Consider the following 23,944-nt stretch of genomic DNA (forward strand, 5'->3'; position numbering starts at 1 on the left):
TTGTGTCTCTAATGTATGCTAATATATGCTGCTATGTCTCAGATCCCTTATCTGACCAACATTAGCTGATATACTTTGCTGAAAGCTGCTTTACTTGGAAATGTGGATTTCAGCCGCAATGAGCAGAGTTTATAGTACAGCTAAGCAAATATTCTTGAAATGATGGGAGACCTAAGCATATAGTACTTGCCTATATAAGGTGCTAGTATAGGGTATATATTCAAAGGCGGTTCATTTTCAATATAAAACTTTTCTTAACCAACATATAAAAATATATATTTGATAAAATGCTTTTAAATATATGTTTATTGTCAGTATTTGAAATTACGGAAAAGATTCCTTCAATAACGTGTGGTAGGCATTGTTGACCTTGGCCCATGATGAGATCGGGTGTAGTACAATATGCATAGTGCACAAGTAAACATGTAATTCCATACATACATTTTTGAGCAATCCTTTAACCATATGTTTCCAGGACCAATATGACATAGTGCAGTGACTGATCATACTAGCTCTGCCTTAGCAACCAGAAGACAACTGCTATATAGGGCTAGCACGTGCATCTATCTAGCGCCAAGGCACCCACTGCCACTCTTAATTCAAGGAATAGATACATTTATTCATTATGTGCTGCTTCCACCAACAGATAAAAGAAACAGAAAGGCGGCAGGAAAACTGTAAATACAGTTGTGTACGAAAAAGTCTGCATTGACATATTATTGGGGACTTAAAGGAACAATTGGTTAACAGCACTAAGCTTTGTCTAACAAGCAGATGTAGTGGAAGTTCTCAGACATGTATACAAAATCACTCCACCTTATTGTGAAGAAATCAGGAACTAATCTTTGATAACCTTGAGGACTGGTGCAGCAATCTAGGTTAGTGGGTTTATTGGAAATTTACAAAGGGACGTATGGTAAACATGTAGGAAGAAGCCATGGTGCAATCCAATGGGTGGGGAAAAAAACTTTTTCTTATACCAAGATTTCTCCACTGAAGTACATAAGGCAAGAAGGGAATTCTCTCTGATATGCTATGGCATGTTTATAGAAGGGTGTAAACTCCCTGTAATCTACCCCACCAGACCTAGATCTATACAAGATATGGGCTTGATGAATTTTTGTTTCATGGGGGCTTTCAGTCTTTCTTGAGCTTACCTTAGGACAGTGTTGGCTAACCTGTGACACTCCAGGTGTTTGTGAAACTACAAGTCCCAGCATACCCTTCCAGCAATAAGCTGCCTATATTGGCAAAGCATGCTGGGACTTGTAGTTTCACAACACCTGGAGTGTCACAGGTTAGCCAACACTGCTTAGGACAAGCTTGACAGGTGTACCACTCCAATCAAACTCCCCATCCCCCCATAGTCCTCAGAGGAGGGTCAACAAAGCCACTGTCTGAAGGGTGAAGACCTTCCAAGAAAGTGGAGATGTCGGAAAGAACAGTTTCAGCTGTCTTTTACTTGTATGCTTGAGCGACTTATCATACATTACAATAGTTACCACCTGTCTCGCTCCTATGTTTTGATATTTTCTCTTAGCTCATGGTAAAGTAACGAGACAGAAATATATTGATAGTATTGACTGTAAATATAGAATAGAGATTACACTTTACAATCAAACTATGGGATAAGCAATCTACTTTATCACTTCTGGTAAAATATTGCTTCTAAAGCACTAAATGTCCTACAATATTTATATATAAAGTGCTCTTATATTATCTGAAGCTTGGCTATATATAGAGGCAAACTTCCTTCTGTGGGAACCCTTAGTGGTATATTTACTAAATTGCAGGTTTGAAAATTTGGAGATGTTGCCTATAGCAACCAATCAGCTTCTAGCTGTCATCTTGTAGAATGTACTAAATAAATGAGAACTAGAATCTGATTGGTTGCTATAGGCAACATCTCCACTTTTTCAAACCTGCACTGTAGTAAATATACCCCTCAGACGTTAGGCAGACTGATATGTTGTTCTACTAGTTCTATATTTTAAGATAAAGTTAGAATTTTGCTCTTCTTTCAGGCTAGCCAACATTTTTACAATCTAATCCTACCTTGTGGCTCTAAGGAGCATTTAAATTTGCTTAGATTCTGGAAAGTCACTGCTACTTATATGTCACGCAGCAGAGCTGCTTGCTACTATTTTTTTTTATTGTATTTATTTCTGCGTTTATTGTAATTTTTCACAACACCTTCTTTGCGATTGTAAATCTGTTTTAGTTTCATGAATCTGATGTCAGCCCAATTGGTGTCCAGTTATATCATCTGTTCCAGAGTGGAGGCTCTAACAAAGTTTGTTATTGTGGAGTAGAATTAGTGATCCCAGTTGCTGAGCCATAACCTCTAAAAAGGTTCTCAAATCCATAAGAGAGAAAATCTACTTTCTATGCTCTTCTATATGTAGAAGGTTTAAAAAAACAGACAAACGCTGCAATACCAATTTTTTTTTTTTCTTCTAGGACAACCCAGATTTCACCCAGGGCCACATAACTCCTCTTTTTATAGTTGGTACTTGAGTGTGATAAATTTATTTTGATTGCAAATATAATAAATGTATTTGACCCTGGAGGCAAACCATTTATTCTTTTGGCCAAGTAAAATACAAATATTCTTTAACAAAATATCATTTTTTTTATTTATCTGCAAGCAAAACATTACACTAACTCTTGGAGACATTGATATCAAGATTAAATTCAAATAAAATACAGAAAAATTCTGGGCCAAGTTACTACAGGCCTGGCTGAAATATCTGGAGGAAAACACAGGTTGCCACAACATTCTGAGTTAATTTGATAGAGATATGAACTAATAGGGCCCAGAGGAAACAATTTTGATGGCAGAAGAGACTGGTATATGTCTGAAATGTGAATCCCCACAAGCTGATTTTATACATTACGTGTGGTCATGCCACAAAATGAGAACATTGTTATCATTTTCAATCTGGCAAAACAAAAAATATATACCCGAAACTGAATTTATTCTAAACCTTCCTATCTAAGTGAACTAAAAGTTTTGATATTAAAGGTTACTTGGCTGGATAAGAAGATACAATACAGATAGCAATGTAGTGAGACTATTCTATAAAAATGTGAATCTTATCTGGAATAACTAGATTTTTCTTGTTGATATGAGATATTTAGATATTTTAAACCACTGATAGGTTTGTGCTCACTTACATATCTTTTTACCTATGTTTAGTTTAGTTGTATTTTTGTTATTATTTATGTTTTGCAATTGTATTTGATTTTCTTTTGCAGTGTCTGTTTACTGTAAGAATCTCTGCTGTGCTCCTACTTATTGTGTAGTCAACATATCCATTTGTGTTACATGTATCATAACTCCCTACTCTAACATCTATGTAGTATTGCCAATCAACTTAGCAAAACTTATTAACGAAGAGTTTGAAAAAAATCCTATAAAACCATACAGTACAGTCATGGGCAAAAGTTTTGAGAATGACACAAGTATTGGTTTTCACAAAGTTTGATGCTTTTTGTCAGATGTTGCTATGGTTAAGTTTATGCAGAGTCAATATTTGCAGTGTTGACACTGCCTCTGCAATTCGCCCTGGCATGCTGTCAATCAACTTCTGGGCCATATACTGACTTGATGGCCGCCCATTCTTGCCTAATCAATGCTTGGAGTTTGTCAGAATTTTTGGGTTTTTGTTTGTCCACCCACCTCTTGAGGATTGATCACAAGTTCTCAATGGGATTAAGGTCCGGGGAGTTTCCTGGCCATGGCCCAAAATTTCAATGTTTTGATCTCCAAGCCACTTACCATTTTTGCCTTATGTCAAGGTGCTCCATCATACTGGAAAAGGCATTGTTCGTCACCAAACTGTTCTTGGATGGTTGGGAGAAGTTGCTCTTGGAGGATGTTTTGGTACCATTCTTTATTCATGGCTGTGTTCTTAGGCAAAATTTCGAGTGAGCCCACTCCTTTGGCTGAGAAGCAACCCCACACATGAATGGTCTCAGGATGCTTTACTGTTGGCATGACACAGGACTGATGGTAGCGCTCACCTTTGCTTCTCCGGACAAGCGTTTTTCCAGATGCCCCAAACAATCTGAAAGGGGATTCATCAGTGAAAATTACTTTACCCCAGTCCAATCTCTGTACCTTTTGCAGAGTGTCAATCTATCCCTGATGTTTTTCCTGGAGAGAAGTGGCTTCTTTAGTGATTCTCTTGACACCAGGCCATCCTCTAAAAGTCTGCGCCTCACTGTGCGTGCAGATGCACTCACACCTGCCTGCTGCCATTCCTGAGCAAGGTCTGCACTGGTGGTGCCCCTATCCTGCAGCTGAATCAAATTAGGAGACGGTCCTGGCGCTTGCTGGACATTCTTGGGCGCCCTGAAGCCTTCTTCACAACTATTGAACCTCCCTCCTTGAAGTTCTTGATGATCCGATAAATGGTTGATTTAGGTGCAATCTTACTAGCAGCAATATCCTTGCCTGTGAAGCCCTTATTGTGCAAAGCAATGATGACTGCACGTGTTTCCTTGCAGATAACCATGGTCAACAAAGGAAGAACAATGATTTCAAGCACCACACTCCTTTTAAAGTGTCCAGTCTGTTATTCTAACTCAATCAGCATGACAGAGTGATCTCCAGCCTTGTCCTTGTCAACGCTCACCTGTGTTAATGAGAGAATCACTGACCTGGTATCAGCTGGTCCTTTTGTGGCAGGGCTGAAATGCAGTGTTTTTGGGATAAAGTTAATTGTCATGGCAAAGAGGGACTTTAATTGCAATTCATCTAATCACTCTTCATGACATTCTGGAGTATATGCAAATTGCCATCATAAAAACTGAGGCAGCAGACTTTGTGAAAAATAATATTTGTCTCATTCACTCATTCTCAAACTTTTGGCCATGACTGTATTATCTACGCAACTTATGTAGTTTGCAACAAATGTTTATTTAGCACTGCCGTCTTGTGGATATGGAGTATATTTCATGAAACGGAATTCTGCAAAAGCTCAACCCTTTTTTTTTAACTGCTAAAACCATTCTATCTTGCATACCAACTCTAAGTGCATTGCAGAAAACACTATATAAAATTCAGGTTGCACATTCTATTAAAGGGTAATAAGAATTCCATATATTTCTTAGTTGCCAAGTTTAGTTTCTTAGTTACTTGGTATTGTATTTGTTATCTAAACAGCTTGTCATTAACCAATCCCCCTCAATATTGTCTTTGTAGTATCACAGAATGTAGTATTTGCTGCTGCAAAAGTACTGCAAGCTAGGTGAAAGCTTTACGAATTGTCATTAAATTACCGTAAGATGTTACCGTAAGAGAACAGGGGGTAGATGTATCAAGCTGAGAGTTTTACGGTGGGTTTGAAAAGTGGAGATGTTGCCTATAGCAACCAATCAGATTCTAGCTGTCATTTTGAAGAATGCACAAAATAAATGATAGCTAGAATCTGATTGGTTTTTCAAACCCGCCAGAAAACTCTCAGCTTGATACATTTACCCCCAGGAATAGAAAAAGCTCAATTGTAATTATGGTATGCATAGGTTAAATTATTTTTCATTGTAAAATACAGCATAACTAACATTGTTCCGTAGTATGAACTAAAATGTGCATGTTTAACTTATTGATTTGTTCCTTTATAACAGGGCCGCTCAGCACCCCCAAAACTGAAGCAGGACACAGGCGGGAGATCTGCTTTACTGTCAGACATTCACAAAGGGGCACGTTTAAAAAAAGTAACTGAGGTCAATGATCGGAGTGCTCCCGTAATTGAGAGTGAGTTTGTGTAGCTAACTCAATTGCTGAGGAGATTGATGTGAATTGTAATTATGTAATGTGTTTCTAATGTATGCTGCTATCTCTCCCATCAATGCATTCTATCCCATATCTGGATACAATGAGCTAATACACTCAAAGCTGCTTTACTTGAAAATCTGGATTCAGATGAATTTATAGTACAGCTGAGCAACTGTTCTTGATCTGTATCATATTTACAGGGTTTATAATGGAGAACGAGTTGTACAGGAAGCGCAATAAATACATTTTGGGGGAAAATGTCAGCACAGGCCACTAACACAGATAAATAACCGTTCAATATTCTAGACAGAGAACCTAATTTCTATGCATATTTCCATTTACTAATATAAGGGGGTACTCAGGGCCGGTGCTAGGGTCCATGGCGCCCTAGGCATTTTTAAAAAATCGGCGCCCCCCCCCCGCAAAAATCAGCGCCGCCCCCCCCCCCCCCCCCCGCAAAAATCGGCGCCCTCCTCCCCCCTCACCCCGTCTTTCCTTATCTTGTCACACCACCGCCGCCTCTCTGCTCCGTCTCCTCCCCTCCACTCACTGACACTAGTGAGTGGAGGGGAGGAGACGGAGCAGAGAGGCGGCGGTGGTGAGCAATAGCCTCTCCCCCCTCCCCCGTGCATCTGAATGCTGTGCGGCGGCCGTGACAGGTATGGTCAGCGGTCGCCGCACAGTTTTAAAGTAATTTAAATTCTTGTGGCGCCCTCCAGGCGCCCTCCAGAGCCCGGCGCCCTAGGCAAGTGCCTAACCTTGCCTAATGGGAGCGCCGGGCCTGGGGGTACTGCCACCTTGCTTACTTGGCAAAGGTACTATAAAATATTAAAAACCTCCAGTGCTCACAATATCATAGAATATGGTGACTAACTTGTTTGGCTTTACAAAGCAAATCAAATTGAACACTACAGGAAATCCTGTAATGTCACAATAGTGACCAGTCTGTCTCAGATCTCTCCTGCCTGTCAGCAGTGAAAAACATGAGGCTAAGATGCTAACTATGGGGCATATTCAATTGTTTCCATTTTCCGCGGCAGGATTTATGCGCACTATTACCATAATGACGGTAATAGTATGTGCGCCGCGTTACTTTGGCCAGTAATGCCAACAATTGAATATGCCCCATTATGTGGATTACTCATGGAAATGATTAGTGTTTTCATACAAAATAAAAATATAATAATATGACTATGGATATTTAATAATATCTTCTCCATTTGCATTTGTGTGCAGATGCCCAAAAAAATGGTGGCACAGGAAATGGCAGGACTGCAATTGCACCCCCTACTGGTGGTCTTTTCTCTGGAGGATTCCCTGTGCTTAAGCCTCCAGGGCAGCGAGATGCAACAGGTAAGAGTACTGCTACTTGTTATATTAATGATTATCCTCACTTTACTCTTCTATTCATATAGTCTTCATTCTGTGCATTGCACATGTACTAAAGATCGGCTTAGGGGAGCTCTACTTAGTGTATTACTTTTCTCATCATGTTGTACTAAGTGAGTGACTAGATGTTTGATTACAAAGCAAAGTTTAAAAACAAGTTGGATGTAGGATGTTCTTTCATACAGAAGTATATTTGACTCCATGTGCTTTCTGTATCAGGAACCTCACATCATTACTGTGCTCTTGGGATCCCTGCTCCACCCACTGCCTAAGTACATGTACCCACTGGCATCTGAGATGTGTTTTAACATGCGTTTGAATGTATAGACTTTAACTGCATTAAAACACGTGAAACCTACCAACACAAGGTAAAGGCATGTAAAAGCGCAATTATGTCTACCTTGGTGAATGATTTTATTTTACATTTAACTTGCGTTAAACAAAAGCATGTTAAACACATAGTGTAATGCCAGTGGGTACGTAGCCTTGCACCAGTCTATGATATCCTACTTGCCTCTATTCCCCTCCTCACACTTCAACACCTCCCCGGTAACATGCAGCCCTGTCCTCACTTAATCACAAGATGCTGTGAACATTCGGATGATATGATTGGCTGCAGATTGTTCTATACCTTTCTAACTTGGACATAATGGACAAGCAGTAGTTGACAATTGAATAAAGAAATGTGCTCTCATCCAAGTGAAACCTATATGAATTTGTTTCTATTATTTTCAGGATCCAGGGATGTTGCTAGTTTGAATTTCAAGAAATAAGTATATTATAGTGGCAAAAACTGAAACTGCCTTATAATAAAACCTTATCCACAGGTGAAGATCCTTCTTGCAGGGAGAAAGCTAGTTTGGTAGATGGTAAAACTTCATACAGTAAATCTGAAGTGATGCTTATATTCAGTAAGACGAAAATACAATTGAAGAGCAGTATCCTTGGCTTCTGAAGTCTTAGAACTTTTCAATGTGTGGAAACACACCTTGTATTTAGAGTAAGGCAGGCTGCATTTCACCATACTGTTTGGTCAAAACGGAGAAGTAACTGAAACACAATGTTAAGATTGATAATAATTTACCCTATGAGCACATTATTATAGGTGGTAAGTTTAATAGTGATTCACTTGCCAGTTAACCTCTTTGCTGCCTAAGCATTTTTTCCACCCCTTTTCTGAGCTTATTTTGGCACTTATGAGCTTATCACATTCAAATGTCCACAAAATAATCTTCTCTACTCCTCAGTCTTTCTGCTTCTGATATATCACCAAATCTAGTCCCTCACATCTCACATTCACGTCATTCTGATTCTGCAAGCTATAGAAACCCAGCAAACCTGAAATATATTACCTCAAACCACCTGTCACGAATATACTTGAGCTGAAGTCTACTTTCATGCCTAAGCGCACCTCTGCTCTGCGCCAGGGACTCCCGCCAGAAGTTTACTATAGCAGAAGCGCAGGTCGCGGCCCTCCAAGATATCCACCAGCGAAGTAGCAGGTGAAGAGCCGTGGTTGTACAATACGAAGTCAGTCCATGTGGACAAAGTACCAGGGGACGAGCCAAAAGCTTAGTCAGGAAACCAGGAAATCCAATCAGCCCAAAGGAGATTCAAGAAGCAGGATCAGACAAAGCCGAATCAGGAACCAGGAAGCCAAAGTTCTGTAAAACAGACTGGAGTGCTGGAGCATAGGGGGACCTTAATACTCTGACTCCCTATCTTCTGATAATAATATAAATAACATGTATGTATGTGTGTGTGTGTGTGTGTGTGTGTGTATATATATATATATATATATATATATATATATATATATATATATATATATATATATATATATATATATATATATATATATATATATATATATATTTTAGACTAAGTGGAAAACACTAGTCTTGTAATGCTGGATATATTGAACTCGTATCAAAGTGGAATAAAAAAAAATAGTTAAACAAAATCTTGTCACTAATTATCGCAGTTGGGGATTAGATAATATTTAGGAGACCTAAACCTACCAGATAAGCCTAGGTTCACCAGTCCTATATAGAGTAGTAGAGAAACGTTAGTTATAAATACTTTAGACAGCAGTTGATTCTGAACGGAAGCTCTGGAAACTTTCTTAGGAGATGATTTCCCTCCACACCACAGTGTAGGTCAGAGTGATAATGTGAGTAAACCCCGTGTATAGGCTTCCATGGAATCAAAAATCAATTATCAGGATTAAATCTACAAAGATATTAACAGATCTGCACCAACATAAACCTCTACACTTGTTATTTATTTACTGTCTAAATTCGTTACCGCACCAGCACACACATGGGCCTCTTTTTGTCAGCAGCCCATTAAACTACCAGTATGTTTTTGGACTGTGGGTGGAAATCATAGCACCCAGAGGATACCCAATAAAAAATAGGGAAAACATACAAACTCCACATAGAGACAGTTCTGGTTGTAATTGAAACCACAGCCCAAGTAGGGTGTGACAGCAATGCTAGCCACTGTGCCACAGTGTTGCCCACTTGTCTCAAAATATCTCCTGACCCCTCTAATCTTTACTGCATTACTTGCTCCCTTTTCCACTTAAAGGACTTTTTTTGGTATCAACCCACTGTTGTTTAATTTCCTCCCTTGCATAGAAACGTTCCCCTTTGCTACAAACCTTTATGAGTTCTCAAAAAACTAATTTAATTTAGCAAGCTTATCAATTTTTCAAGCCACGTTTTCACACACCCAAGGCTATTCTACCCAATTACCAACTCTCCACACAGTTCATGCACAAATTACCTATAGTCTTATTTCTTTATTCCTCAAACAACTGACAGCCAACATTGCTGTGTGACTGACATATATAGCTAGCACTTTCCATTACAGTCTGGCTGGACCAATATGTAATCTGTGGCACTTAACCTCTCACATGTAGTCCTCTTATCTCTTTGCCTGTTTGTTAATAACCAGTCTTGTTTTATTACTGTGTTTGCTGGTGTTCTCTTAATAAATGAGAACAAGACTGATAGGTTTAGTGATCTTTTACGTTGATGTACCTTAAATACTGCATTACGTTTTTATATTGAAACCTGTTGACATGAGTTTCGATTGTTACGTTGCCTTCAGTTAAATAACTATTGGTACATTCAGCCCTGATGCTTGTACATGTATTGTACTTGAACAGATAATGGCCTGGGATGGTCAACCCGGCCTGGTATTTATGGAACAACTAAGATTTTTACCCTGTATCTTGTATTCGCAGGAAACAGAAATGCCCCACAGCTTCCAGGAATGAAGACAAATGTTCCTAAACAACTGGATGAAATACCCAGTAAACCTGATTTACCAAAGCCACCAAGTTCTTCTGCCCCGCCAACAGTGGCAGTTAGAGCTCCACCACCACGGCCAACAGTCCTTGGTCATTCTTCACTGGCGCCACCTCCAACTCCACCATCCAGCAACAAACCTCAGCTTGTGATGCCAAGTTCCCCAACTCCACCATCCAGCAACAAACCTCAGCTTGTGATGCCAACTTCCCCAACTCCCTCTCATTTTAAAGAAAGATCCACAAAAACATCAAGTACTCCCCCACCATCGCCAACATCATTAAACTCTCAAGACAGGTCTGCAAGATTTCAACGACCTCCCTCTCTCTCGTTCCCCCCTCCACCACCTCCAGCTCCCCTTCATCCACCACCTGCACCACCAACTGGTTATTCAGGTAGGAGAAGCCCTTCCCCTACACCACCTGATTATTCAGCACCTCCCCCACCTCCTCTACCTGCTGCACATGGCAGGCTACAAGAAGACAATTTCCCTCCACCACCTGATGATCTTCCTCCACCTCCAGTTTCTATTCCATTAACAAATTCTGGCAGACGAAGACTATCTGAACCATTGCCACCACCACCAGTCTTAACCACTGAGGCCAAAAATGCTCCAGCTCGACCATCAAAGGGTCCTTCTGGGAAACCTTCTGTCCCCCCTATGCCTGTACATGGAAGACCTCACAGATCTGCAGGTAATTAAACTTTGTAAAGTGTTTCAAATTGTACAAAACAATTAGCTAAAATAAAACAGCAGTTCAAACATACAGTGCCCAAAGCAGGTTCATTGTTTGCCTACAGTAACTTTTTATATCTGCTTTTATAATCATGGAAAATTCATGGGTCATTTATAGTTATAGATGTGATCATTCCACAATATTCTATACAGATTCACTGATCATCTTTCCAGGGTGCATTTTGATACACCTAAGTCATCAGTGAATTGTATTCTGTGTCTTGATATCCAAGAAGGTTTTCTCTGAGGGAAGAATTAAAACATGTACAGTAACTCCTACAGGTTCTGATTATGTGCATGCTGTCTGTACTTATATGTATCCATATGCAGAGCCGTAACGTAAAATTCTAGCACCTGGGGCGAGAAAGACAAATGCCGCCTCCCTAGCCCTCAATTTTAACCAAATTAACCTAAAATATTCCTAAATTGCGCCCCCCCTTCAGCGTTGCGCCCTGGGCGGTCGCCCCTGTCGCACAGCCCTAGTTACGGCCCTGTCCATATGATGCTGTTTATGGTCATTTCCACCCGCTTCTCAAAATGCACATTACCAGTTCTAATTTTTGCATTTCAGAGGAGAATTCGGTGCATTATTGCAGTTAGCTCACATTCAGCAAGGAGAGGCTGAATCTGCACAGCTTCCCCCATCAAGAAGGAGCAGATATTTTTTATATTCCCTTGCGATCACTCCATTTTGAGCCTTGTACTTAATCTTAAAAATTGGTGCCATAGTGAAAAATTACACCACAAAAAAATAAAAATGGCTTTTTGCTACAGGAACACATTTTTGCATGTGTCAAAGACAGGGCCATCTTTTCCATTGGGCACGATGGGCAGCTGCCTGGGGGCCCCACGGGCAAGGGGGCCCCATAGGCACGGCTCTTAATGAGAATAAATAATCCTGCAAAAGAAAAAACCTGCAAAATAAACCTACAATGGTCACTGAGCAAGTACATCTATCTATCTCTATATATCTATATCTGTATCTGTATACATCTATATATCTATATCTAGGGGCCCCGGTGCACTGCTTTGCCCGGGGGCCCATAATGTTGTTAAGATGGCCCTGGTCAAAGACATGTTGTTTGTTGCCCTCAGCCTCAGTATAATCTAGTTTCTCCTGAAGCCCAGACTGTATACAGTTACACCCTTTTAAAATACAAAGAAATGCACACATTTGCAGCATGACAACTAGGCAGTTACCTGAACTGGTGGCTGGGAAACTCAGATCAGCCTTCTGAAATAGAGGTCCCATCCATACTCCTTCATTTACTCCAGGGACCTTGTATACTGGCTTTTAGTTAAATGGAATAAACTAACGACATACCTTTTCACTGGCAATCTAAACATCTCTGCCTTTTAAAAGCATAAAAGTTATAAATCTGGAAGGAAAATAAGCACAATTATTACTATTTTTAGTTATTTTTATTACACCCTATTGTCAACCCTAACAAGCTAATACAATTTTGGCATAAATTATGGAGATTTTTATTTCAATATGCTACCAACATAAAGCCATTCCTAACTGAAAAATACAAAAACAAAACAACAACATAACATTTACTTGGGAAGAGTAAAAAATAAGCTATTCCCTGTAAATATGATACATCGCATCGTAGATATATTAAAATGGGCTTGGTTAATGAGATACAAAATACATCCAGTCAATAAGGGGTTAAATATATTGTTTTCAAAATAAGTATATTGTAAAGATGATGGGCCTCATTTCATTAAGGCACGTAATGCTGATTTGCATAAAATCACACTGTGCAAGCCCATAAACGAACCATACACCAGAGAACACAGCAACGTCCAATTCATTGTCAAACGCATAGGACCTTTGCTACAGCCTACTTTTTCGGGGGCGGAATGGGGAGGGGAATGCACATATACATGTAGTCAGTATACTAGCATGCCAAGCTCTGATTCAAGCTTTGGGTATCTAAATCTCTAAGGTATGTGCTTTTATTAATTATCACTTGCACCAGCTATAGGTCTGGTGTAAGTGCTGATTACTAGTGATGATGGCTATGTATGCTTGCTGGAACATGGGTTTCCAACTGGAAATATTCATTTTATGCGCAGTAGACATTAAGACCATCTTAATAAATGTATTTTATGGGGAGGGGGTGATTACAAAAAACACCTTTTTTATGTTTTGTCATTAATTACTATGGGCCTGATTCATTAAGGAACTTAGGCAAGAAATTTCTTGCTTAAATCTCCTGGACAAAACCATGTTACAATGCAAGGGGTGCAAATTAGTTTTCTATTTTGCACATAACCTAAATACTGTCTGTTTTTTCATGTAGCACACAAATATCAACTTTAAATTTCAGTGCACAAATAAGCTATCAAGTATTTCTGTGCTACATGAAAAAACAGACAGTATTTAGCTTAAGTGCAAAATAGAAACCTAATTTTCACCCCTTGCATTTTAATATGGTTTTGTCCAGGAGACTTAAGAAAGAAATTTCTTGCCTAAGTTCCTTAATGAATCAGGCCCTGTATTATTATTAGGGGACATTAATTGAATAGCTTTTTTCTCTGTACATTCTTCTGTGACTTTAAATTCCACATATGTATTGGACATATCTTGCAGTATATTGTCTGTTTGAGCAGAGTGGACCTAGACCTGTATTCATCAATAGATATATCTTCGGATCTGCCTCTTGCTGAATACGGATGTGTGTATGCCGGATGTACGTGTGTTTATAAACTATAAACAAATAGCCATAAATCAGCTTTTGCTTACTTAAATAAATAAAATACAGTAATCTAAAGTCATTTCAGAATTTAATTGTATACATTTTAAAATGAAAATATTTTGAGACTATATGCCCTTTAAAATCCATAACATTTTTAAAATCTAAACTCATTTTGCAGTGTAAGACACTCATGGTCAGCAGATCAAATATGCAAATGTTTATAACCTTTTATTCTTTCCATCAGTGAGTAGTGGCGTACGGCTGGCTCCTCCTCCACGACCTCCGGTGAGGTCACCATCAACAGAGCTGACCAGCAGACCGCAGTCTAATCAGCATCCAGCAGGCTGGAATTCAGCACAACAGACACATCACTCTCATAGCCCTGGCAAAGGTAATGTTATTAACCCTACCTTCTTTCCTATATTCAAACTATCCGCTGTTCATGGGAATCATATTCTTTAATGAAAATCATATCATATTCTTTTATGTGCGGCCCCCCAGGGGGGGACAGATCCCAGTCCCTAGGGAATTCATCTCCTTGCTGATCAGCCTGGGGTTGGTTTGTCATTATGGCAGCGGGTGTGCCCCCCCCCCCCCCAACCCTTGCTATAGTGCCTACAAGCCCGGCTAGTTAGCATAGTGCTGGTTTCTGTGAAATCAGGGGGACCCAACGCATTTTTTCCCCCCTATTAATCCTAGGCTGACAGCACTAGGGTTAATAGCATTAGGAGGGGGAATGGCACATTTTGGGGTTTTTTCACAGTCTATTTTTAACACTGTATAGAGCCGACGGGGCAGCCAGCTGTAATGTCACCTGACCCGTCGGCTAACTTAGGCTAGACCCAGAGCTGGAGCAAGAGATACAGCAGAAGAACGGTTACTTCCACGGCCGTAGAGTTTGCTACGGCCGTGGCTTTGTGTGCTCCAGTTTGGTACGCCTCCACACTGTACATTCACTACGGTCACATGCCCCATCCCGGACCACGATCTCGCAGGCTGTAGTAAGTGCCCTTTCCTGCTGCACGAAAAAGGGCTGTTTTACCGCTGGTACCTGCCAACTTGTATGCGCAGAGTGATTTCGCATATCATATGCTCAAAATCAGCAGATACGTGTCCTAATGTCAGCTTCAAAATTATATTAATTTAAATTGAAAGATAAAAATACAGGGCTAACAATGATTGATGTATGTGTAAACTCTGTGCTTGAGATGAAAATACAGGAGGCCATGCGTTTAGTTTCAACTGTTAATCCTGAAGACTGAACATCCAGATCACTGCATCTTAGCCTTCCACTTTTGCCATTATCGCAGTGTATGTTGGCACCAAATCACATGGGCTTAATGCAGGTAAGACTTATAACAAAATAAATATCTGACTCTGTTGTTATCTTTTCTACAGATGACTTTGAATCTAAATTCACCTTTCATTCAGTGGAGGACTTTCCACCTCCAGAACTATATGAACCATTTGAACGGATTTACCCCAGCAAGTGCCCTGCTGGTATGTTCTTGCACATGAAAACATAATCTGTATAGTAAAGGACTTTGTTTTGTGTTTGTATTTGTAATTATTTATACTAACCAATAGATTTGCAATACCTGGGATTGGACTGTACTACTGATACGATCTAAACTTTTGTCCTCTGCTCTGTCCTACAGTTACCCAAAACTACTGCATTTATTCAGTCACATGGAAAAAATCTCTTCTGTGAGATTATAATAAATGTACAAAACTTGTATAAAAGCCCCTGACTGCATATGTCTGGTGGACAAAGGCAACATACACATGATGGTGCCATCCACCTAATCTAACTCGTGGTTGATCTTGCTGTTGGCTCTAAATCTGTCTCTGCATATATATCCAGGAAGTAATTCACAATTTAAATCCAGTTTTTGTTGTTAAATGTTTGTGACGCACAAATGCATATCGTCATCCTTCGGTATTGCAACTTATTGCGTGATTATATATATTTATGATCTGTGAAAATATTAATCATTTTCATAAAAATACCTAAACAAAAGATGCTGACTGGTATTGGGATGTCTCTGATTTTTCTAGGGTGTAGACACACATAATTCAAGGCCATATATCCACAGCCAGCTTACTAAAGTCTGTGGTATAAAAATAATGTGGCACTACTTGTGTGGCAGGATGCAGTCATATTTGTATTCCCATGTTTAATACTGTAATCATACATTATTCAAATAATATATGTTTTCCCATTATGCTAGAGAAGTAATATAAATATATATATATATATATATATATCCAGTGCAGTCCAGTCCAGTGCGTTCCTCATCATCATCAACTCAGAAACTTGTACCCTACCTATAGGATGTGCACAGATGCAACTTATTAATAGGTACATGTAGGTCTAAATCATACACATCTGTACGATGCATGGTTGACTTGTGTCTCCATGCTCCCACTGTACTGAACATACACGTGGGTGCTCTAACCCGCATCTCCAAGCACAAGTGGATGCACTTATAAGCATACTTACCAACTCCCGGAAAGAGGGGGCGTGACTGGAGGGCGGGAGGGGGCAACGGAATTCTCGTCGCGGGGGCGGGGCCAAAATGACGCGATTGGCCTTGTTCCGCCCCCTCCCGCCCTCCAAAATGGCGTGATTCAAACGCGATTCTCGGTGAGATTGGGATGCAGGAGAAATGCCAGCTTGCCCGGGAGCCCGGGAGAGTGACCCGAATTTCGGGAGTCTCCCGGACTTTCCGGGAGAGTTGGCATGTATGCTTATAAGATATGCTCAACTCAAGAGGCATGGATTGCAGCTTGTTGTACTCTGTTTATTTGGGCATGTTATGTACTATTTCCATCAGTTCTCTGCCTGTTCTAATTATTGTGCAAACACCATTGTGGTGCACCACAAATGTGGTTTGTTACAGAATTATAAGATTTAGTAGGAGGCATTTAAGAGGTGATAAGGGGAATATAGGACTGAGAGAAATACAATAACACTCTAGTAAGTACTAGCCTCTCTTGGCAGGGTTATTAGCACCTTTATAGATGGTAGCTAAAGTCCTGTCCCTTATAATATATTGTAATATTTACATTCCACAAATCTAATAAAAAATAAGCTGAGCTATCTTTAATCAACTAGGAAAATCATTAGAATGAGAAGTATGTACTTTACCAATGTAAAGATCTTTATAAGTGGGTATGCTGTTTCAGGTTTAGGAACGTATCATTCCTCCAGCTAGTTCCGTTTAGTGCACAGTTCCCTGTTGTCTATGACAATGATGTACAACCTGATACACTCCTAGGACTTCATGTGTGGACCTGTAACCTTCAGAAAATGTTGTATGTTACCCTTAATCTATGTAATAATGTCTTCTGCACATCACTCCAAAATGCCTCCACATAGCCCTCAGACCTTCCACATGTCATTCAGATCACCCACGTGCTCCAGAATTCTCTCACATACCCTCAGTCCCACACTTGCCACATTATGCACCAACAAGCCACTCACCCAAAAATACACATGCCCTCAGGTCACATGTCCACGCCAAAGCTCCCTTCAGACTCCCCACATGTCCCCATTCACTTGCAGTAGCAGTGATCACCCACTACTAAACGAATCAGTCACGTTACTAAAGAAATTATTAATTTAAATTAATTGTATTAATGTCAGACTAAACATGACTGCTTTCCGTCTCACTCGGCCCGTAGCCAGTGGAGAAAGGAGAATACACTCTGCACTTGCTTCTGTATACATCAACGTGCAACTGAGGTGAGCTAGAAAAATACACACTTGCTCATTCATATGAACATTAGTTAAAAAACTTGAAGATCATCATGGTGATGTCTAGCAGGGCTATTTTCCAGGTGGAGAGATGGGGGCATATTGATAACCCAGCATCCGTTTTCCCCCCCAAAAAATGAAAAATAGAAAAAAAAAGACCATTCAATGTTGGGTTTTATACAGATTTGTTGGTTTTATACAGATTTGTTTATGAAGTCTCTGTGTTTCCTTTCCTTTTAATGTGTGCTAGATACACTTGTGTACATAGCCAATGGCCTAGCATGCACTGAGACATGAGAATATTATTAATGGTTTACTGGACACATAGAGAAAATGACTTTGTATATATCTTCTGGGCAATTGTTTCATTATGCATAAGACTTTCAATGTATGATGTAGTCTTAACTTTTATTCATGTTTACTTTCCACTAGAAACCTCTGTCCTACCACCTCAGAGACTGCAGATGAGATGAGACAATCTCCCCCAGGACAGCGACTGCACAAGAGGAACGGGGCCTGTTTGGGTTGACTTGAGTTATTTGGATACATAAAAGTGTGTATTGTGACCGGTGTGACCAGAGTGTGATTTTATGGTTACACATACAGCAGCTGATGATATTAATAGAAGATTTCCTGAATGCAAATATATACATGGTATAGGTAAAATAATGATAGACATACATAGGAGATTGGTATGGTATCTTACCACAGTATGAACAAATACTGTATAAGGGCTGGACTAAACATGTATAACCAAGAAAGCTGATCTTTGGAATAGTAATTAATTTATTCTTATGTGACTCTGCAGTGTAATTGTGTTTCTGCCTATTTAAATCTGCTGCAAGATGGCATTAATGACGTGATTGATATGTTCTGCAATGGGTTCTGTATAGAACAGTAACTTGTTGAGACTTGTATTGAATTACGTGTGTATTATGTTCTTGCACCTTCAGAAATACAGAACATTAAAGCCAGTAATGGGACTTATATAGTGCCAGACTCAGGGTCATGTATAGATGGCACTGCCCTAAGCAATGTGAATGAATACACTGTAAATTAGTGATTGTGCATCTATACCCATAAACCCAGCACCCTTCCTACTTTATGTTTACTGGAAAGAGAGGTAGGTTCTAAAGATCACATAGCAAAGAAATACATACATAATGGAGATAAAAGTTAATAAATTAATATATTAGACCATTAATAAATTAGACTGCCCCTAAAAAGTACTGCCACAGGTAGCTGCTATATGCAGCTTGGGCCAGATGGTGGCGCTGCAACTCACACAACATGCCCAGTGGGTTTATGTCAAGAAATGCTTTCACAGTTTGTAGAGAAAAGTTTTCTTATGATGAGGCTGTATTCCAATATGGTTATTGCATGGTGAATGTAAACATAGAGGTTATCTATTTCTTTTAGTCGAGTGGCGTGAATAATTAAAGCCAGGTCACAAGGCTTGTCTAAAGCAAAGCATACATTGCTCTGTGTATTGAACATTGTCTCATAACAGTAACATTTTCATTTTAAAATCAAATTTTATTCACATTTGTGGTATCACTGGTGTGTAAAACTACTTAATATATTTAATAGTTGTTATTGGTATAACGGAAGTTTTTCCCATGCCTGCAGCTATCACTGTGTCTGCTTTTTTTATTTGTTTTAATAATACTTCTATTTTACTTTGATTGGTCCGTCAAGCAGTAATTAAATAATTGTTTTGAAGAAAGCATGTGCAATGTGATTATCAATTGTAAAACTATCTGTGTTTATGCAGAGTAATAATGTTATTTACACAAATTTAATTTCTGCTTTTGTTTGACACATCTTTGAAGGGAAATTAGTGATAATTTTATTAATCTAAGACAGTTTTGCCGTCTGTAATTTCCCCATAAAAATAATTTGGTCCTTTTTACTTTTTCCTTCAAGTGCCCATTGTATTTATTTCAGTAAATAGACCTGAGTGACCAGATTCAGACAGTGACAGGTTGCATATTCATAAGGCCGGTTTACATGAGATGAACTGTTTTCCGAACAGACCACTATTCCGTACATGTTTCAAGTAGAATGAACTCATGGAATGTTGTAAATCAGTGAATCATATGAATCACTTTTTATGACTACATACCCCCAGCCCCCCCAACCCTCCCCACTGATTTCGGTCATCTTTATTAGTACCCTTAAGCTAAAGGTTTATTAATATGTTTTACATTTAAGATGTGATGGAGGCCCAGTGTGATTTGTGATGGAAACCCAGTGTGATTTGAATTAAAAAAAACTGTCCTGTAAAATCAATGCAATTGTTATGTAAATATCTACTGTTCTCCTGTGCCTTATCTGTGCAATGTGTAAAGTATTATGATGTGCTGTGTAAATGACTGTATGATCTACATAATACTGTATATCATATTTACTTCCTAAATAAACAACAACGGTAGTTCGCCCACTGATTCTGCTCCAACGTTTTCAAACCCAGTTGTACTATGGTTATTTTAGGCCAGTGTTTATTAGCAATGTAAAATTAAAGAAACTGTAGTATAGGATGGGAATTTCATCATCATCATCACCATTTATTTATTTAGCACCACTAATTCCGCAGCGCTGTACAGAGAACTCATTCACATCAGACCCTGCCCTATAGGAGCTTACAGTCTAAATTCCCTAATATACACACACACACACACACACACACACACACACACACACACACACACAGACTAGGTTCAATTTGTTAGCAGCCAATTAACCTACCAGTATGTCTTTGGAGTGTGGGAGGAAACCGGAGCACCCGGAGGAAACCCACGCAAACACGGGGAGAACATACAAACTCCTCACAGATAAGGCCATGGTCAGGAATTGAACTCATGACCCTAGTGCTGCAAGGCAGAAGTGCTAACCACTTAAATCTCTTTGATTATACTTGGGGTACATACACACTTATGTTTTCACATGTGCCACTGCTGTAAATATATCGATCATTCACTTCTACAGTAAAAGCACTTTTTGTACAGTACATACTGATGGTTGTTATTCCTGAATTCTCCCTATTTTGTGCTCTGTCAAGTCTTAGAAAAATTGTCAACAGAAAGTCAGTAACACTGATCAATGTAATACAGCAAAACCCACTCATTGATAATTGTCACAGGGACAGTAGACAGCTGACAATTTTGCTATGGGGAACAGACCTTACATTCTACAGCTCGTAATTATTATCCCAATAATTATTGTCCCAATAGGCCTGCTACTCAGGCCTATTGGGATAGTGTCGTCCACCAAACCACAGGGTCTAGGGCAGTGGTTCCCAAACTGTGTGCCTAGGCTCCCTGGGGTGCCTTGCAGATCTCACAGGGGTGCCTCGGACAGGGCCAGTGGTAAGCAAGGCGATGGACTACTTGGTAATTATTTTGGCTTAGGAGTGCCTTGAAAAAATTTTGAAGACCCCAAGGGTGCCTTGAACTGAAAAAGTTTGGTATCCACTGGTCTAGGGTAAGAGGTGTCCCAAAAATGGAGTCTGCAATTTACATTCAGAAATGCAATGTCCTACAGAACGACAATGGAGGGTATGTATGAAGGTGCATCTCACAATACTTTGTTTGTTTTGCGCTGCTCCTGGATGGACTATTCCACACAAATCAAGTTACACACATACTACATCAAAAGTCCAACCGCCTACCTCCTTGCAACCTCCCCTTTCAATAAAATAAATATGGCTTGAAAAAATTAGAGAGTACAGAGACATTTAGACTGTGGCACTTTTAGAATGTATTGGTCTATTTTGTATTAAAGCGCTACGGAATTTGCTGGCGCTATATAAATAAATGATGATGATAACATGAGATTGTGGCTATTCCTTGACTTACATTTAAGAACATTTGGCAAGTGATTTCCGATTATTAGCAAACTGCATTTTGATGTCCTGTAAAATAAGCTGATGTCCTGTTTAAGAGCTAAACTGAACCTGTGATGGGTAGAGCTGAAGGAGACGAGTCAGTTATTTTTAGCGCCTTATTTTTAGTGCCAACTCTTGAACGGATGAGTGACACCTATGGTATGGTCCATGAACTATGAGGGATAATTTACTGAAAGTCAAGCTTCCACTATTAGGAAGACTCTGGTAGGAATTCAGGTGTTGGTCAAACAACGATTGTACAATAAAAAAAGAGAAGGATCCAATAGGAGGGATGGAAACTGGTGACTTTATTATGGGAGAAATTTTGTTGAGTCCTTTTTTATAGTGTTTATATGGATGTCTAGTTACAGCAAAGGCAGAACCTTGCACATTGTCCTCACTTTAACAGATTATTAGAAACAAGTTCATTAATGCATCCCACAACTTTTCTGCAGAGCAGCATTCTCCATTGTGCTGCAGGTGACGTCAGCATTGACACAAAGCAACACTTGTGAGAAAGTGTGTGTACCCGTCCATTGGCTTACATTATTTTTTTACACTTTCAGCACCTTTAAAAAGGTTTAAAAATGTGTGTTGAATTGTGTAAAAAATATCTATAAGAGGCCTTATGATATTTGTTACTATTTTTCATTTTGTACTGGAACATTTTCTTTGTTTTTAATTGTATCGACTAGTACAGAAGATGCATTTGCTAAACATAAAGGGTTATTTTTTTAAGGTGCAATTAGCCCTATGTGACCTGTAAGAATCCATTTTATGAACCTATGAATTAGTATAATCGTTAGCAGAACAAGATGAAGTCTTGTGTATATGCTGATACTGCTTTTATAGGATGTAATATACTGAGATCTAGAACTTGGGACTTGTGTAATTTATGTGTATTACCTTATATTGATTTGCTACTTTTGCAATGTGTCCTTGTCCCAGTTAATAGAGAGATTACTTTTTCGTTATCGAACTGATCACCTTTCTCAGTGTCATGTTTGTGTTGTGTCAATGTGCTATCGTAATTAATTAAAGTAACCGTTAATAAATTAACACCCACATCTCATCATGTGTGATACTTAAACAAGAGAACTCATATACCTATTTTTGGACTTGATTTTGCGTTAGGAACAAAGCAAAGGAGCAAATTTGCTCCGGGACAAACCATGTTACAATGCAAGGGGTACAAATTGGCTTATTTTTAGCACGCAAGGAAAATACTGGCTGTTTTTTCATGTAGCACACAAATACTTGATAGCTTAATTTTTACACTGAAATTAAAGTTGATCTATGACATGTTGTATCCAAACTATAAATCTATCCCTACATTTTAAATTTACCTCCCCCTCTAATGCAACATGGTTTTGCCCATGTGCATATTTGCTACTAACTCAAAATCAGGCCGTTTGGGTCCAAAAACCCGTTAGTAAGTGGCCTTGCACCTAGAGATGTACTGGGCGAACAAGTAGACACACAATAAAAAAGTAATGCAACTTTAAATTGTTTTGTGGTTGTAATTAAGTCTAGGGGGTATATTTACTAAGCTGCAGGTTTAAAAAAGTGGAGATGTTGCCTACAGCAACCAATCAGATTCTAGCTATCATTTTGTAGAATGTACTAAATAAATGATAACTAGAATCTGATTGGTTGCTATAGGCAACATCTCCACTTTTAAATGCAGTTTAGTAAATATATCCCTTAGTGTTTATATGATCTCTCTCTATATAGGCTACGAACAAACTTCAGTAGCTGTATAGCTCTCCCCTTTATTTTTGGATGAGCGGGTTTCTTTGTTTATCTCACACCAATCGATTCGCAGCAGTAGGAGGTGTATTTTCCCGGTATTACCATCTTTACCCTTCGATACATGTGCTGTGATAGATACTCTCTGTCTGCTGTGAGTGGTGGAGTATTTTGGAGAACAAGATAGTCTTCAACAACATCCATCTTTGATGTGGGATGTGCCCTATATCCTCAGTGACCCTGTAAGCAGGTTCCCTAAGGGGTTCATCACGTGGGGTTTTACACTGGAAAAGAGGTTTCACACACTTTCTGTACCTGGGAAGGAGGATCCACTTTCTTTCATTTGGATTTTATGCTTGTTATGTGTTTAGATACATATGCTTGACTTTATTACCCTCTGTCTGTGTATTTTTTAGTTCATTTCCAGTGCCCTATGTTCAAGGGCGGGCTGGGCCGGGGGGCGGGGGGGCATTGGCACCCCGGGCCGCTCAGACTTTCCGCTAATAGGGCCGGCCGGGAGGCCGCCTCTCGATACAATTTCCCCGTTTTTTTTACCTGCAGCCGCATCTGATGACATCAGATGCGGCCGCGTCAGCGCACAGGCGGCCGCATCTCATGAC

The 23,944-nt window shown here is 39.5% G+C and overlaps 1 protein-coding gene across 1 annotated transcript in view; it reads left to right on the forward strand.

The window, feature by feature from the left end:
- WIPF3 (WAS/WASL interacting protein family member 3) overlaps nt 1-20,136 on the forward strand; it is a 54,933-nt gene extending 34,797 nt beyond the window's left edge. The window contains exons 3-8 of the mRNA XM_075212292.1: nt 5,632-5,761; nt 7,019-7,135; nt 10,425-11,183; nt 14,174-14,320; nt 15,328-15,429; nt 18,122-20,136. Coding sequence (XP_075068393.1) covers nt 5,632-5,761; nt 7,019-7,135; nt 10,425-11,183; nt 14,174-14,320; nt 15,328-15,429; nt 18,122-18,162 — 1,296 coding nt within the window. The 3' untranslated portion in view covers nt 18,163-20,136. The remainder of the gene's footprint in view (nt 1-5,631; nt 5,762-7,018; nt 7,136-10,424; nt 11,184-14,173; nt 14,321-15,327; nt 15,430-18,121) is intronic.
- The last annotated feature ends 3,808 nt before the right edge of the window (nt 20,137-23,944 follow it).

Source organism: Mixophyes fleayi, chromosome 5 (assembly GCF_038048845.1).
Source record: "Mixophyes fleayi isolate aMixFle1 chromosome 5, aMixFle1.hap1, whole genome shotgun sequence".
In the NCBI taxonomy this organism is placed as follows: Eukaryota; Metazoa; Chordata; class Amphibia; order Anura; family Limnodynastidae; genus Mixophyes; species Mixophyes fleayi.